The 17,287-nt window shown below is 38.6% G+C and overlaps 1 protein-coding gene and 2 pseudogenes across 2 annotated transcripts in view; all 3 read right to left on the minus strand.

The window, feature by feature from the left end:
- Positions 1-3,127: 3,127 nt before the first annotated feature.
- Positions 3,128-17,287, minus strand: part of LOC121152009 (phospholipid-transporting ATPase ABCA3-like) — a 56,435-nt gene continuing 42,275 nt past the window's right edge. For both annotated transcript variants that reach the window (XM_040973906.1, XM_040973905.1), the window contains 8 exons: positions 15,345-15,529; positions 13,122-13,247; positions 12,673-12,867; positions 9,819-10,006; positions 9,113-9,283; positions 8,554-8,744; positions 4,123-4,196; positions 3,128-3,698 (listed from right to left, as the gene is read on the minus strand). In XM_040973906.1, coding sequence (XP_040829840.1) covers positions 3,540-3,698; positions 4,123-4,196; positions 8,554-8,744; positions 9,113-9,283; positions 9,819-10,006; positions 12,673-12,867; positions 13,122-13,247; positions 15,345-15,529 — 1,289 coding nt within the window. In that variant the 3' untranslated portion in view covers positions 3,128-3,539. The remainder of the gene's footprint in view (positions 3,699-4,122; positions 4,197-8,553; positions 8,745-9,112; positions 9,284-9,818; positions 10,007-12,672; positions 12,868-13,121; positions 13,248-15,344; positions 15,530-17,287) is intronic.
- On the minus strand, positions 14,089-14,266 carry LOC121152080 (annotated as a pseudogene).
- LOC121151828 lies at positions 15,883-17,170 on the minus strand (annotated as a pseudogene).

Genomic DNA, 17,287 nt, shown 5'->3' on the forward strand with positions numbered 1-17,287 from the left:
CAGGGAGTTGGAAGGGAAGTGGAGCAGCCAGGATAGGTACGGGCATCCATATGGGATCCTGGCGTATGCAAGGTGAGGGTTTTAGCCACTAGACTGTGCCACGCCCTTCCTGTGCCTTCTTACGCCACAAGAATTTTAGAAGAGCAGTACATAATGCCAGCCTGCCATCCTGCTAGTTTCCGCCCTGTGTCCCTGAACAGACAGACGTACCAAGTATGGCCTTTGATAATCTTATGAAGTACATACATATAAAGACAGTTCTTGGTAAGCTTATGATGGATCCACAGCCATAGAGAGTGAGCTGGGCCTTTTTTTTTTTTTTTTATCACAGTTATCCCATATCCGGTTGCCTAGAATCAAGTCTTAGCTGTGCCGCTGACTCCAACTTCCTTCTATTGCACACCTGGAAGGCAGCAGGAGATGGCTCAAGTACACCCCTGTGGGAACTACGGAGCACTGCTTCCTGCCTTAGCTGGCTTAGCCTTGTATGTTGTGGGCATTTCAGTAGGGAACCAGCAGATGATAGATCTCTGCCTCTCTCTTTAATCTTCTAAAAATGAGCAAAGGTTGCAAAAGGAGCTAATCAGGTCGTAGCAGTTACTGCTAGAGAGAATCTTGTTTGACTAAATCCTCTTGAATAAGCACCCGGTCTTAAGATTAGAATGGGTGAGGGGAAAGCCATCCTCTCACCCGAAGTTATCGATGAGTTTATTGTAAAGTCACCTCAGAGAAGGGCACTGACTACATTTTTAACAAATGGCCATTGTGGCCATTTGGGGAGTCAATCAACGGACTGAAAATCTGTATCCCCCTTTTTCTGTAACTGTCTTTCAAATAAATACTCTTTAAAAATATATTGAGTACCTCCTACGGACTGTATACTATGTCAAGTATTTTATAGTCTTACTGTGAACAGCATGTCTGTCTCAAACTCGAAAGTATCAGTAACCATATGAGTACGTCCATGTCAAAGTGCTGGTACATGCAAGGCAGATGCTTGAGGTCTCATTAGTTAAGCAGGAACATGCAAAATAAGGCCAAAACTAGTTACATTTTATATCCATTTAAGGAACATATTTGGTTGCAGGAGTTGGACAGGATGTGAATCAAGGTCTTTGACAAGTTGGAAGGGCTAATGTGAATCACTGCAATATTTTTGGAAGATAACTTAGCATCATGTTGTGGAAGTTGAATGCTTCCCTACTTTGTCACTCATGATCTGCACTTCTGGGTCTAGTGACTAAGAGATGATTTTACACTAGCACAAAAGCACCTTGAAGGGCATTACATTGTGTAGCAAACAGGAAGTATCTTCAGTATTCGATAATGGATTATTGAAATTATGAAAGATTAACTATACTTATGCTGAACAGCACAGTTGAGTCTTAGAAACTGCTAATTTGAAAAAAAAAAAAAACATTCAGTGACTACATACAGTATGATGCCCCTTTGGGGGTTCAAAAGGAGGAACTACACAATACAGTAAGTGCATGTGTAAATGATTTAGACTAAAGAGAGGGAACAAATCCCATAATTAGTAAAAAAAAAAAAGGGGGGGGGGAAGGGAAAGGAGATAATTTGGTGTGAATTAACATATTAGTAGAATCTATACGGTGAGAAATAGATCTACAGATTCAATGCAAACTAACCAAAATCTTCAACGATCTTTTTACAGACACTACGAAGGTGGCTCTAAAATTTACATGGAAAAGCAGTTTTAAAAAGGGGTGGTTCAGATGCCAATATTCCACATTTAAGTGCTTTGGTTCAATTCCCAGCTCCAGTTCCTGACTGTAGATCTTCCTGCTAATGCAGACCCTGGGAGAAAGCAGTGAGGGTTCATATGGTTGGACTCTTGCCACTCTTGTGGGAAATTTCATTTCCAGCTCCTGGTTTTGGTCTGGCACTGTCATGGTTATTGTGGGCATTTGGTGAAGTGGACCTATGGAAGAAAACCCTTTCTGTCTGCCCCTCAAACAAATCACATTAAAAAAAAAATAAAGTTGAAATAACATAAAAGCAAGGTATATAAACTTGTAAAGAAACAGTGAATATAGTAGCAGAGTCCTGGGAAAAGCAGAGGGGAGAAACTATTAAATAAGACATTTTTTTTTCCAGAGTCTAAGAGTTTATATTCAGAGTCTGTTGGGTGACAAAACGATTAAGATGTTAGTAATACCAACAGTCATTCTCATGAGTGTCAGGGATAGAGGGGGAAAAAAAGATTTGAGGGAAGCCAAGAGCTGGCTTTACCTCCAAAGGAGTACTCATCGGTAACTCTAGATGTCAGGAGGGAGACTGCAGAAATATCCTCAATAATTTTGAGAGACTACTCAAAGTAGGATCCCATATATCGACACTCCTTCTTCCCCTCTTGACTAGATTACATGTGATTTTACTCTGGCAACAGGATAGTGGAAATCAACAATTAGGAGAAGTGTACCAGGAAAAATGGAATCCAGGAGGATAATTAAGATGCCAGGATGATGATGCATACAAATTTAGAACCCTTGTTCCATGCATATGAAAATTTGGCTGCTGGTCTTTCATCTTTTTTATCAGATAACTCTGACCACACTTTGTCATTTTCCTTAGCCTTCCTGAGAAATCTGTAGTAGACGTCTGGTGACGGCCCCTTTTCCTATGCAAAATGTTAGCACCCGTGTCTCCATCATCCTCATTTCTGTGGCAGTTGTTCTACTTTTTTTTTTCTTTTTTTAAATCATTCATACTGTTTCTAAGGTTACAATCGATAGAACTCAAAGAACAGGATAGAGGTAATCTACAATGTTTGGAGAAATTTTTCCAGAGGGTAAGACGATATAGATATTAAAGATAGATATTACTGGGACACACTTTTTCAGGAGTCTCTTGCATTTCTGCATGAGTTATAAGCAGAAGTATTCGCTAATTTTTGTTCTAGACTATTTTATTTTTTTGTAAGCATGACTACAGAACAAATGGCCTTTGAAGAAAGACAGTATCTGCCTCTGGACAAGAGGAGAGATTTATTTTAATGTTCAATATAACGGGTGTAATAAAAGTATTTTCTTCCAGAGCAAACATCAGGCAGGTTTGCTTACTGACTGTTATAAAGGAACTGGGTCCTGCAAGCTCAGGATTTCTCTCCTATCATAGAGCAAACATCATTTAGCTCTTTGGCTGCACTGTGAAAAATGGGGACTGTTGGGAAATTGGCACTGTTTACATTCTTTTATTGCGATTGCTGTGATAGAGTTCTCTGATGTTGTCCCAGGATTGCCCATGTGTTTTGCCATCACCAGCAGAAGTGTGGGCAAGCTGATTTGTTAATTTGGAGGAAAGGGAACGTCTCAGATTCTCTCTAGTTCTTGACAACAGGTCACTCACTTTAACTCCCCCAAATGGTGAGTTTTCTTCTTTGGAGTTTCAGTTTGTGTTTGCTTGTGCGCAGAGAGTGCGAGGCCCAGGGCAAGAGCTCAAAGGAAGAGTGAGCGCAACAGAGCGATTAGCATCTCTGTGCAGGCAGTGGCAGGCGGAGGCTGAGATACAGAGGGCGCTCACTGACTGGAGCTGCATGTCACAGTTGATCTGTTATGATCATCTTGCATTTGATCAATATCAGCATAAGTCAGGAAGATTTCTTCCAGTGTTATCTTGCTGATGGAATAATCTTGTAAACTGAATAACACTTTTGCTTCCTCCAAAACACGAAACACCTTTAACAGAAAAGGAAACCATGTTGTTACCGCTGCAGTATTCCCACACGAACCCACCCACCCCCACTAGCATTCCAGGTTTATGCTTAGGGAAGAAAAGAACAAAGAAAAGAAAAGAAAAGGCCCAGAGCCAAAATACAACCTCTCCTCCACCAAACCCTAAACATCCATAAGGGGAAAGTAAAAAAAAAGGAAAAAGATGTCTGAAAATCAGGAGAGGAAGCAGTTTTATATTCCCATTTTCTTGATAGGGATGGAATGGTAATAGAGTTTAGGTTCAGAAATCTCAATTGAAGTGCCTGGAGAAGTCTCTGAACAGTGATTTGCAGTGTCTGATCCTCGGTCACTGTCAGGATCCCAGTCCAAAGGCTTCCTAGCAGTCCTCTATTAACACATGTTACAATCATACTGTTTCTACAATCACCTTTCCCCAGCAAATTTCCTCACTGGGAATGTGGCAGAAAATAGTCCCTTGATATTCTTGGTTTATGATGTTACCTAATGAAGGAAAGATTTTGACAAGTGAGTAGTGAAGAGAAGGTCCTTATTTGATAGAGCTTAACAAAAAAATCTCTAAATAATTCAAATTCCAATTATCCAAACTAATTGAGCTCAGAATATAACCCATATGCAGTGAGTATATAAACCAGCTATGGTATATAACCCAATTATAAGCCAGGAAGCATTTATTTTATTTTTGGTAAAGTTAATGTAAGTAATACTGTTTTTCACTTTAAAAATTCTGTTTGTCTACTGCTGGTGTACAAGAAAGTGAAATATTTCTTTATATTAACATTGTCTTTACCCTTACTATATAACAGTTTATTAATTCCAGGAGTTTTTGTCAATTCGTCCAGGTTTTTCTACATAGATAATCATGTTCTCTATAAACACAGTTTAATACTTTCTTTCCCAAACATGCATAGATTTAATTCTATCTTTATCTTATTCTATGGACTGGGTCGTATAAGTAACGGTGAGACAGAACACTGGCCTTGTTCCTGATCTTAGCAGCAAAACTGAATTTCCCACCACTGAATAAGCTAATTACCATTTTCATACACATACTTTTTGCAAGTTGAGGAAGTTTCCCTCCCTTCCTAGTTTAATCAGAGTTTTTATCATGAAGTTTGGTTGGATTTTATCAAATAGTTTTGCTTTCATTTATGTATACAATTGTATGGTTTGCTTCTTTAACCTGTTTCTGTGAAGCAGTCTATTAATTGAATTTAAATGCTGAAGCAGACTTTCATATCTTGGATAAATCTCATTTGGTCATGATGTATAATTATTTTATATACATTTGGGTTCAGTTTAATAACGTTTTTAGCTAAGGATATTTGCATCTCTATTCATGAAAGATATTTTTCTATGGTTTTCTTGTAAGATCTTAGGTTTTTCTCATATTAGCATATTGTCAGCCTTATAAAAATACTAGACAGTATTCTCTGTATGTTCTGGAAGATGCCAAAAAGAACTGGTACAATTTTTCTTTTAAAACGATTGGTAGAATTCACCAATGATCCCAATGGGACCTGGTGCTTTCTGTCTTGGAAAGTTGCAAATTACTTATTTCAGTTTCTTTAAAAGGTAGAACTATTCAGTGTCTTTATTTACAAGTTTTGGCAGATTTTATTTTTCAAAGAATTGGTCCAGTTAACCTGCTTTCAAATTATTGTGCACAGAGTAATTCATAAGATTCCTTGATAATACTTTTAGTCTTTATGGATCTATAGTAATATTCATTATTTATTTGTGATATTAGTAATTTTCAACTATTTATTAGCCTGTTTAGAGGTTTATCAACTTTATTGTTTTCTTTTGCTTTTATTGTTTTTAATTTCATTATTTTGACTGTATTTTTATTTATAATTTTCCCTTATTACTTTGATTTTGTTCTTCTTCCAGTTTATATGGAAGCTCAAAATGCATGATTTTAGATATTTCTTTATTTCTAATAAATGCATTAAATGCAGCAAATTCCCTTCTAACCTCTTCTTTCACTGAGTCACACAAATTTAGATAAATTTCCACTTTTGTTCATTTCAGAGTGTTTAAAATTATTCTTGAGATTTCCTTTGTGAGATGTTATTTAGGAGTATGTTTAATATCCAAATATTTTGGGATTAATCAGTTATCTTTATGATACTGAATTCTAGTTTAATTACATTATATTCTGATGCCAAGCATTGTATTTGCATTCTTTTAAATTTATTAAAGTGTGTTTTATGGCTTGCAATGTGGTCTGTGTTCGGGAGTATTCCATGTGAACTGCAGAAGAATGTTTCAATTTTGCTATTCTTCATTAGGTCCAATGTCAGTGTTGTTGATTTTTGCATGAAACATCTGTCCACTTCCAATGGAGGAGTGCTGATGTCTCACAACTACATTTTAAAAAAAGATTTATTTATTTTTATTGGAAAGGCAGATATACAGAGAAGAGGAGAGACAGAGAGGAAGATCTTCCTTCCAATGATTCACTCCCCAAGCGGCTACAACAGCTGGAACTGAGCCCATCTGGAGCCAGGAGCCAGGAGCTTCTTCTGGATCTCCTAAAGCTTTGGGCCGTCCTCGACTGCTTTCCCAGGCTACAAGCAGGGAGCTGGATGGGAAGTGGGGCTGCTGGGATTAGAACCGGCGCCCATATGGGATCCTGGGTGTGCAAGGCGAGGACCTTAACCACTACATTTTCGCTCCAACTACATTAATGGACTCATCTCTCTCTGTTTGCAGTCTTGTCAGTTTTTGCCTGTCGTATGTTGATGCACTTTCATGGCAACACATGCACTTCAAGGGCCATTATGTCTTGTTTCAGAATTAATGCCTTTATAGAGTAACCCTCTTTTCTCCTCACAACTTTCTGTCTGAAATGAACATAGTTACTTCTACCTTCTTCTGATGAACATTAGTATTGTATATAATTCTCCATCCATTTAACATATATGTGTCTTTATATTAGTGTGTTTGTTATAGACAGTGTACAGGTGGGTATTCTTAGATCCATTTTGAGAACTCTTTTTTTTTTTTTTTTTTTTTTTTGGTAGAAACCCATGACATTCAGCAGGCTTACTATGTTTAGGATATTTTATTACTATCTGTTGCTCTTGCTCTTTGTTCCTATTTTTGCCTTTCATCCCTTTTGGCCTTTTGCAATTTTAACTGAGCATTTTATATGATTCCATAGTCTCCACTTTACCATTATATTAGGTATGCTTTTTAAAAACATTTTTGTTCACTTTTACTGGAAAGGCAGATTTACGGAGAGAAGGGGAGACAGAAAGAAAGATGTACCATCTACTGGTTCTACTCCTCAAATGGCCAGAGCTGAGCCGATCCTATCCGTAGCCAGGAGCCAGGAGCTTCTGGGTTTCCACGTGGGTGCAGGGTCCCAATGACCTGGACCATCCTCTGTTTGCTTTTCCAGGTCATAAGCAGGGAGCGGGATTGGAAGTGGAGCAGCTGGGACATGAACTGGTATCCATATGTGTTACTGGCATTTGGAGGTGGAAGATGGGTTAACTGAGCCATCGTGCTGACCCCTACAGTTCTGGTTTTTAACTTAGGCCTCTGTTACTTGTGCGGACGTTTTGGCTCCTAGATCCTTCTCCATAATCTTTGGGGTGTTCATTGCCACTTTCACATATTTTAGAAGAATTGATTTTTCAGCCTTTTTAAGTGTTATGAGGTACATGCTGTAGGAGATAATTAGGATTAGACGAGGCTGTGAGTGGAGCCCCATAATTGCACCTGTGGTTTTATGAGAAGGGAGAGGTGCACTTGCTCTGTCCTATCATTTTATGCAGGAACAAGGTCCCCTCACAACCTGCTGAGTAGATAACAGTGTCATACACTTGGGCTCCCTAGCCTACAGAACTGAGAACTTTTTTTTTTTTAATGTCCCAGTCTCTAGTATTTTATTGTAACAGAAAATGGAAAGGTACCGGGCCTGGCGCGGTAGCCTAGCGGCTAGAGTCCTCGCTTGCAGGCACTAGGATACCATGTGGGTGCTGTTTCACATCCTGGTGGCCCTGTTTCCCATTCTGCTCCCTGCTTGTGGCCTGGGGGAGAGCAGTCGAAACGGCCCAAGGTTTTGGGACCCTATGCCCACGTGGGAGACCTGGAGGATGCTCCTGTCTCCTGGCTTTGATTGGCTGGGCTCCAGCCACTGTGGCCGCTTGGAGAGTGAATCAGTGGACAGAGAATCTTCCTCTCTGTATATCTAACTTATCAAATAGAAAATAATAAAAAGATGGAAAGGTACCTATCAAATCAAAATTATTAAAATGTTTGTTATAAATCTGTTTAATGATTAGAATAAAGTAGCAGGGATAGAAAAAAAAACTAGATGCTATAAATGACTATTGTACTGTGTGTGCAAGGGTGACCGACTGAAGTCAGCACATGAAGCAGAATGATCTTCATGCCACTTTTCTTGGTAATTTCCTTAAGAGGAGAACAGGGAGTTGACTCTCCCTGTTTATATTTCTTAAGAATTGGCTGATTTAGGAATCAGGAAAAGGAAGAGAAAGTGTGCTTAACAAGAAAGGAACTTGAATTAATTAACAAAGATTATGAATAAGACACTGATCCCCAACAATTTATCTTTACACAAAGACAGAAGAATAGGTTTATCTTATTGGCTGATTCCTATAAGATATTAGCGAGAACCTCGACCATTCTGTGCAAGCTTCTTAGCACAATTGTGACAAGTTCATAGAAATTATACAAAATGAGCTTAATGTAAATGCTCAATACACATCACTGTATTATTGGAAAAATAATTATTTAGGATATGCAGCAGCTCAAATAAATATGACTTAACACAATCCCCACAAGTCAGCCCTACTTACATTACCTGGAAAAGTATTTTCAATGAAATTTTTGAACATCTGTAATTTTTCTTCATTCTTATCAATATTAATTTTTGCTGTCAGAATGCATATATTACCATACTTTATCCTGAGGTGCCGAGGGCTGCCTAGGTAGGTGAATCTGCCTTTTGCCATGATGGCGAGCCTGGTACAGAGGGCCTCGCATTCTTCCATGCTAGGAGAACAAAGGAGACAGGGCTGAAGAGACTTCCTTTCAGAGGACAAATACTGCACTGCAAACAGCCAGGACTGGAAGACTTAGAATTAGAAAGCTTAGAACTTTATATCTGGGAAGAGATTTTAAAGTTCAAAGTAATCCATTAAATCGATACTAGGAAATTAATTGCTTTATTGTCACTCAATTCTTGATTCTAATTGCTCAAATGAGGATTTCTGAACTACTTATGTAACATGTTCAGCCTCTACCCACATGCCCTCCTCTGCAGTTCATCTAGAGTGACTATATTCTTGCTCCAATTAATTCTATTTTATACTGATTGCAACCATTTATATCGTTCAGCTGAGCCTCCCAATGTGCCGTACCTGTGAGAAGTTAGGATGATAGCTTTACCAGTTTTACAGATCCATTTAATGGTATCCCAGAGGAGATGCCGGGCTATTGGGTCCATGCCAGTTGATGGCTCATCCAGGAAGACGACTGAGGACTTTCCCATGAGGGCGATAACAGCGTTAAGTCTACGTTTGTGTCCTCCACTTTGAAGCCAAAGAAGGAGAAAGAAAAGTGGAGGGGAAAAAAAAAAGATAAAACACATGTCATTAATTCGCACGACAGAACTAGCTCATACACCTAGAATGCTGATTTGGTAATGACTAACAAAGCACACTGACATCCAAATGTATGTATGTATCAATTCATTTTCATAGAAATAATTTTTTCAGTAATTTGTTTCAACATCATCAATGATGAACTGCTTTTGTTTTAGGGGAGATGACAAAATAATTCATGGAAACAGAAATAAAGGTGTTCTTTTTCTTTTTTCTAAATGCAAAGGCTATGGTTCATGTCAGTAAAAAAAAAAATCAACATATAAGTGGGATTTGCTTTATTACTGGTATCTGAACCTTGACAGCCCATTAGGTTTATTTCACAGTCATTGGTTCTATGTGATTGGGATTTAAGATGAGTTTGCAGGCTTGATGCTAAACAGTAGAGTCAAGTATTAAGTATAATCAAGGATTAAGCATGGGTAGGCAGCTTACTACTACTTGCAGCAGTGTAAAGTCTCACCTGTATGTGTAAACAAACTTGTCGGCATAGGCATCCAGGGACACGGAATGCAAAAAGGCTTCCACATATTTGCAGATATCTGGCTCAGGGACCCCCCACAGCCTGGCATACATGACCAGCAGTTCTCGACCTGTCATGTGGTTCAGCATGGAGTCAGGCTGAGGACAATAACCAATTCTTGACCTAACCTGAATCAATAACACAACCGTAAGTCACAGACCCACATTCACCAATAAACCCAGCATGCAATTCACAGAGATGAAATTGAAGACCTTCAAGTTTTTGACTCATGACATTAAAAAGAATCTCATCATGAATTTTTCATAGACCATTCACTAAGAATTTTTTCTCAGTTCTATAGAATCTTTATAGCTGGAACTTACGGGGGTAAAATGGAATACTAACATTCATAACTGGGATTTTTCAATACATGCATGCTATTGTGCACCCAAAGGTTTTTTTTTTTGTTGTTGTTGTTAGATGAAGTTGCATATCCAAATATATTAGGAAAACGAGGGGATGTTGTGTTACAGTGGGTTAAGTCACTACTTGGGGTGCCCAGATCCCATATCAGAGTGTCTGAGTCCTAACTCCTCTGCTATTGATGCAGTTTCCTGTTACTGTAGGGAAAGCAGAGGATGATGGTCCAAGCACTTGGCCCAGCCCTGGCTGGTGCAACCCTCTAAACAAGGAGCCAGTACATGGAAGATTTCTTCTCTGATGCTCTGCCTTTCAAAGGAATAAATAAGTGTTAAATATTACTATGAAACAGTTCTAGACATTAGTATGCAGAATTCTAATTCTAGTAATAGTCAAATAACATCTATTAGATCAATGCTTTCAAAATAATTAACTGTAGCTCATATATTCATATGCCCATGAATCTATTGTATGTAAGGTATGTATAGCTAGCTATACAGTAGATATTATGTAAAATACTTTATACAAGTTAATGCTATAAAAAAGTGAGATATCAGCTAATGACTAATACAAAGTTTTGATGTGTGAGGTTCAGCTATCTTAAATGCCTGTTGAAAACATTCAAAACTACTTGAAGGAATATAAAAAAATGAAAGCATTCTACAATATATTATCACAAAGTTAAGGATGCAATCAAAACTAACTGAAAAGTGAAGAACCAGGCAAATACTACTCTTACTTCAGGGAAAAGAAAATGGAGACTGATTCCCAAATAATCAAGATAGCAAGATGATCAGAAAAAGCTTTAAAGAAATTCTTACAATAATGCTCAAATAAGTAAAGGAAATTAGAAAGAAACTTACATCCCACACAATAATGTCCCAGCTCTGCTTCTAGCTTCCTGCTGTTGCACATCTTGGGGGCTGACAATAGATGGCTCAAGTATTTGAATCCCTGCCACGTACCTGTGAGACTGTAATCAACTTTTGGGCTCCTGGCTTCAGCCTAGTCCAGCCCTGGTCCCTGTGGGCCTCTGAGGCAGTGAACTGATGGAGGATCTCTCTTGATCTATTTCTCTTTATCGCACTGTCTTTCAAATAAATAAATGCTTTTTAAAAAACCTGATAACAGACTGAGTAAGTTTGCACTACATACTGGCAAGCATGGGAACCTAGGTAGGGGGCAGGCCTGGTGGAGGTTATGGGGAATCGCCCCGACTAGGCTGCAGCTCCTACTGTTTTGCATAAGGGCCGAGTATTAAGTGGTCAGGATTGGGCTGGACTGCAACACCCACTGGTTCACATGCAAGACAGGGCTGGGAACAGAACTGACCCAGCAATTGCAATCACCAGCATATGCATGAGCTGACTGGGATGACAGACTGTGCTGGACCCTGTAATTCTTGTGCACTATGAACCAACTAGAGCAGGTAACTCCTTGACTATGATGGAACAAGACACAAACAAGGTTCTGCACTTATGGACCTGTATCTATGCACCTATAATCTGTACTTTTTCTAGTAACAAAAATTTGTTTAAAAAGTTTCCAAAAAATATTAAATTGACCAAAAAAAAAAAAAAAGAAAAGAAAAGAAAAGAAAAGAAAAGAAAGAAAGAAAGAAATATGGCTACTCCACGACTATGGCGGAAATAAAAGGGAATCACAAGGAGATTAGTAGTGGCACAGGCAGGACTCAATGGGCACCCATATGAGATACTGGCATTGCAGGTGACAGCTTTGCCTGTTAAGCCATAATGCCAGTCCTGTTCCATTAATTCTATTTTCATAACTTTTTAAAAAAATAAAATTGCTGTTTTATTTCAAACTCTATGCTACTGCAGGTTAAAATGCAATTACTATTCTTCCTATTTCCAATTTGACCGTCATGCTTACAGATGTCCCGCAGCCAGAGGAAGGCTTGCCTTTCCTCAAAGTCAGTATGTTATCACGCCTATCACTGCTCATTAGACTTTTGTTACTTTCTGAAAAATAAAATTTATAGTTTCAAGTCCCTTAGTTTTCTTTCCATGTCCCCCATCCTGCCTAGTTACCTTCTTTAAAGCACCAAGTCAGTGACGAGGTTGAAAAAATACTTTTCTGGGGTCCAGCATGATGGCTCAATGGCTAAATCCTTACCTTGTAAGCATCAGGATCCCATATGGGCGCCAGTTTGTGTCCTGGCTGATTCACTCTCCATCCAGCTCCTTGTTTATGGCCTGGAAAAGCAGAAGGTGGCCCAAAGCCTTGGGATCTTGTAACCACGCAGGAGACCCAGAAGAAGCTCTTGGCTCCTGGCTTTGATTTGGCTCAACTCCAGCCATTGTGGTGATCTGGGGAGTGAACCAGTAGGCAGGTATTCCTATCTCTCCTGCTCTCTATAAATATGATCTGCCTTTCCAATAAAAACAAGTAATATTAAAAACAAGAAAAATACCTTTCTGATATGTTCAATGATGCTGATGCCATCAATTAATACAACTCCAGAGGTGACAGTCTCATCTCCAGTCAACATTTTGAATGTGGTGGTTTTTCCAGCTCCACTTAACCCAAATATTCCAAAGCATTCTGACTTTTTGACTACGAGGGAGATATTTCTTACAGCTTGCACAACTGGACATTTAAAATAAACCTGAGGAAAAAGCACATACACACACACACACACCACACATAATGTAAAGCAGCACTGACTATGGGTGGTTAGCAACACCATAAACTGACAGATGGCCTCCTGTGGACAGTTTCACAAGAGTTCTTTCCTATTAAGCTCTCTATTTTACCAGAATATGTATAGCAACTGTGGCATTCCAAATGAACTAGCAGGACCAACCACAAATTCTTGGCAAGAAAAACAGGTACGGCTCAGGGCGATGGTGACTGCTTTACCTTTCCAAGTTCTTTGATAAGCAGCGGAGCTTTCTGTGAGATTTGAAGCATATTCAGTGCTTTATTTCTTTCATTTTTAACATTTTCATCTTCATAGTGTTCGGTTACTTCGTTGGACACTGTGGCCTGCATTTTCAAGACAAGGATTATAGATGTGAGTACTCTTTGGACGACTCATTTAAAGTGAGTTGCTTGAAATGATATAAGAATGTCAACTCCCAGAAGTTGGAAAATGCAACTTTTTGGAGCCTTTCCACCAATTTCCTGGGCTCAAACACATTCTTGGCTTGTTTACATTTGGCTTGTTTATATGTACAGTCATGAGCAAATGTCTACAGCTGTAAGTAGGCAGTATGTTCTTGCCAATAACTTAGACAATTAATGGAAAATAAATCTGATACTACTAATTAGTTATTGTTTGATGTGATTTGTTACAATTAAAATATATTCAAGACACCATAACATGCAGGAGAGGAGAGAATAAACTCATTTTTCCCTCTGAGAGATGGTTTTTTCATGGGTAGAGTATGAACTGAATTTGAAGAATAGGCAAGAATGTATTCAAAGAATGAAGATTTCAGAAAAACTGAAAAGCCACATTAAAAAAAGACTGTAGTAGAGACTTAGGAATACATAAGAATGAAATAATAATATGGTATGTTCTGTGAGCAGTAATTTGTATTGATTGGGCAACATCTTACCAATTTCGGCATCAAGTAAAGTATTAGTTAAGGAACATTTAGGCTGAATCTGTTCAGTTAAGTCTACATGCTAAGGAGGAGAGCTACCTTATGGTGTATAGTTGTACAGGAGTGGAGAAAACTGTCATTCTTGTCCTATTTTCAATCGTAGCAGGAAAACATTTGGTCTTTCACCACTAGGTTAGCTGTAGGCATTGCATAGATGCCATTTATTAGGAAGAAAACTAGCTCCTTTCTTTTTAACTATGCCATTGTTCCCCTCCCTGAGTGGGTACACCATTCCTGGAGGTACTGCAATGCCATGTCAATGCATGGAGTGGAAGGAGAAAGCCCCTATTCCAACTCTTAATTCCAAAAATCCATTCACTATATTTTTCTTGGATAGAGGCCATATCAGATATTAAACTGATAGCAGAAAGTATGCTGTTATTATGGTAAATGAAGTTGAAAAATTTTAAATGCTTTTTCCTGAAATAATTGATATGACTTTTTATTTTTGTTTTTATTGGAAACTCAGATGCACAGAGAGGAAGATCTTCTGTCCATTCACTACCCAAGTGACGACAACTGCCAGAGCTGTGACGGCCCAAAACCAGCAGCCAGGAGCCTCTTTTGGGTTTCTCACATGGGTGCAGGGTCCCAAGGCTTTGGGTTGTTCTCAACTGCTTTAACAAGGCCACAAGCCTGAATTTTAGCGAGGACGTTAGCCACTAGGTTACCATGCCGGGCCCTGATATGACTTTTTTTTTTACTGAAGATATTGAATATTGTGGAATACACTGATTCAAACATTAAGCCAACCTTATATTTGTGGAACAAACACCACTTGTTCTATTATTTCTTTCACATTCATCTTTTACTGGATTATATTTGTGACTATTTTGTTAAGCATCTGTGTATCTATGTTCATGAGGAACACTAATGTCTTGCATTGTATTTCTCTAGTTTTGGTACCATGGTAATTATGACCTCTATAAAAGTTGGTAAATTCTCTTTTCTCTTTTACTTTCTGGAAGAATCTGAGTGGAAAAGATGTTATGTTTATTTTAAAAAGATTTGTTTTTATTTGAAAGGCAGATTTACAGGAAGATGTGTGTTTGTGTGTGTGTGTGAGAGAGAGAGAGAGAGAGAGTGAGAGAGAGAGAGAGAGAGGCACTGACTCTTCCATCCACTCTTCACTCCCGAGATGTCTGCAATGACCACAGCCGAGCCAATCCAAAGCCAGACAGGAGCTTTTCTGAGTCTTTCACATGGGTGCAGGGGGGCCAAGGACTAGAGCTATCTTCTCATTTTCCTAGGCCAGAGGCAGGATGCTGGATTACAAGTTGAACAGCCAGGACACTTATATATGGGATGTGCTATGAGTGGAATATTAGTTTGCCATCATGGTGATGCCAGCTTAGTTTGGGAATAACTGAGTGATATTCTATGAAATAATGGAGGTATGCAAATGTAAATCTATACCCTCTGGTATAATATTGAGCTTTCTTCGAATTATCTAAAGTCCACATTTGTTACTCACTTTTCTTTTTATGATTTTCCTATAGACATCAGACACAATGTAATAAAAGATACAACTTTTCAGGCTCCATAGTACAGTCTCCAGAAGCAAAAGCAAGAGGAGGAAAAATAAACCCATGACAGCCAATGTAATCAGGAACTTTGCAATTCCATGTTCTCCAAAATTATAGACATCATTCTGAAGAACTGGGGATGACAGGAAGGTAGCCTTACTTTAATATCTGATCTTTAAGATGGAACTAAATAGTAAAATATATAGGATGACTTGTTCATGAGTTTAAAGAAATATATATAGAGAAATACAGAATACAGGAAACAAGTAACTGCATTGATGCACTGTTTGATCTTCTCTGATATCCTTGATTATTAAAGTTCTTCAGTTACTCATCCTTGTTCTGGTTTAGTATCAGCTTTGGTAATAAAAATCACATAGAAAATGAATTTTAAAGACTGAGCCTGTGTGAATAGAATACTTAGTAACTGAATAAAGCATATAAAATAAAGGTATCTAATCCTTACTATAGACCACGCAGATATCCTTAAGGACCTTCAAAGATAACTCTATTCCATAAATATGGAAAAAGTTTTAACAGAGCATACTCAAAATAACTTAACAAAATAAAATTTAAGAGCACTATAGCTGAAATTTTTTTTTTTTTACCGTACTACAGAGAAAGTTTTCTAACAAAAACAATTCTATTCTGGATATGAAAATAAGGGACATCACTGAGAAGCAAAGATAATAAAACCATCCTCTTTTTATAATAATTGTATTTTTTGTCAAATCTACGTTAATATACAGAAATGCACTATGAATTTGTTTTATTGTAATATTTACCTTTAAAAAAAGATTTATTGGAAAGTCAGATTTACAGAGAGAAGGACAGACAAAGATCCTCCATCCGCTGGTTCACTCTTCAAGTGGCCACAATGGCTGGAGCTGAGCCAATCTGAAGCCAGGGCCAGGAGATTCCTCCAGGTCCCCCATGTAGGTGAGGGTGGCAGGGCCTTGGTCCATCCTCTACTATTCTCCCAGGAGGTTGTAAAATGTGAGCTAGAGCTCTCAGCTCAAGCTGACCTCCCCATGCAGCTGTGTTTACACTTTCATTACAGTACTTTCCAAACTCTTCTCAAGTATACATATTTCTCAAATTGGGGCTTGTTAGAAACGGCAGGAAGTCTTCCACATGGCTTTGCATATATTCAGCAGTCTGACATCTTACGGCCGCCACAGTCAGAGCACAATTCTGTTCTTCCAGTTGATCTTCAATGGCTCAATACATACAATGGCCATCTGATGTTATTTGTTTAATTTCCAACTCTCCAGCAGCCAATATTTGAGCAAGTTTTCACTTTCTGTATGCCTAGCTCCAGATAAATCCTTAATTTCAGCTTCTGCTATTCTTTCCTTCCCTCCTTTTCCAGTGCAGCTTCTTTTTTGTCCTTTTTTTGTGCTTTGGGTATCATGGTGGCTGCTTCTCCAATGCTAAGTTTGAAATGTTATCAGCAACAGAAACTATCCTGTTCTCAGACATTAGCTTTAATAGACCTAGCTCCTCTTTATGTGTCTGTTCCGGTTCTCATTCCAGCCTAGCAACATTTTCAGTGAGCTGCTTCTTCCTCTTTTTTCATTCTTGGGAACAGCAGTTTTTTTATACCCTGAATTTCGGCTTGCAACCTGTTCTCTTTAGGATGCCTTTTCAACAGCAGCTCCTCTTCATCAAGTTCTTTACCAGACACGGCCTCCACCATGCCCAGGCAGCCTGGCACATGTGACAGAGGAAAGCCTTGGGTGCTGTAAGCAGACACCTTCACCTGGGACGCCATTGGCTTTGGGCAGTATCTTAGTAAGTTTTCTATGCTGTGATCTCTTTATTTATGATACTAGATTTTCTATCTTTGTCTATATTTACAATTCTGTGATCTATTTAAACAGCAGCATGG

Source organism: Ochotona curzoniae, unplaced genomic scaffold (genome assembly GCF_017591425.1).
Source record: "Ochotona curzoniae isolate NIBS_2020 unplaced genomic scaffold, NIBS_Ocur_1.0 contig_2321, whole genome shotgun sequence".
Lineage (NCBI taxonomy): Eukaryota > Metazoa > Chordata > Mammalia > Lagomorpha > Ochotonidae > Ochotona > Ochotona curzoniae.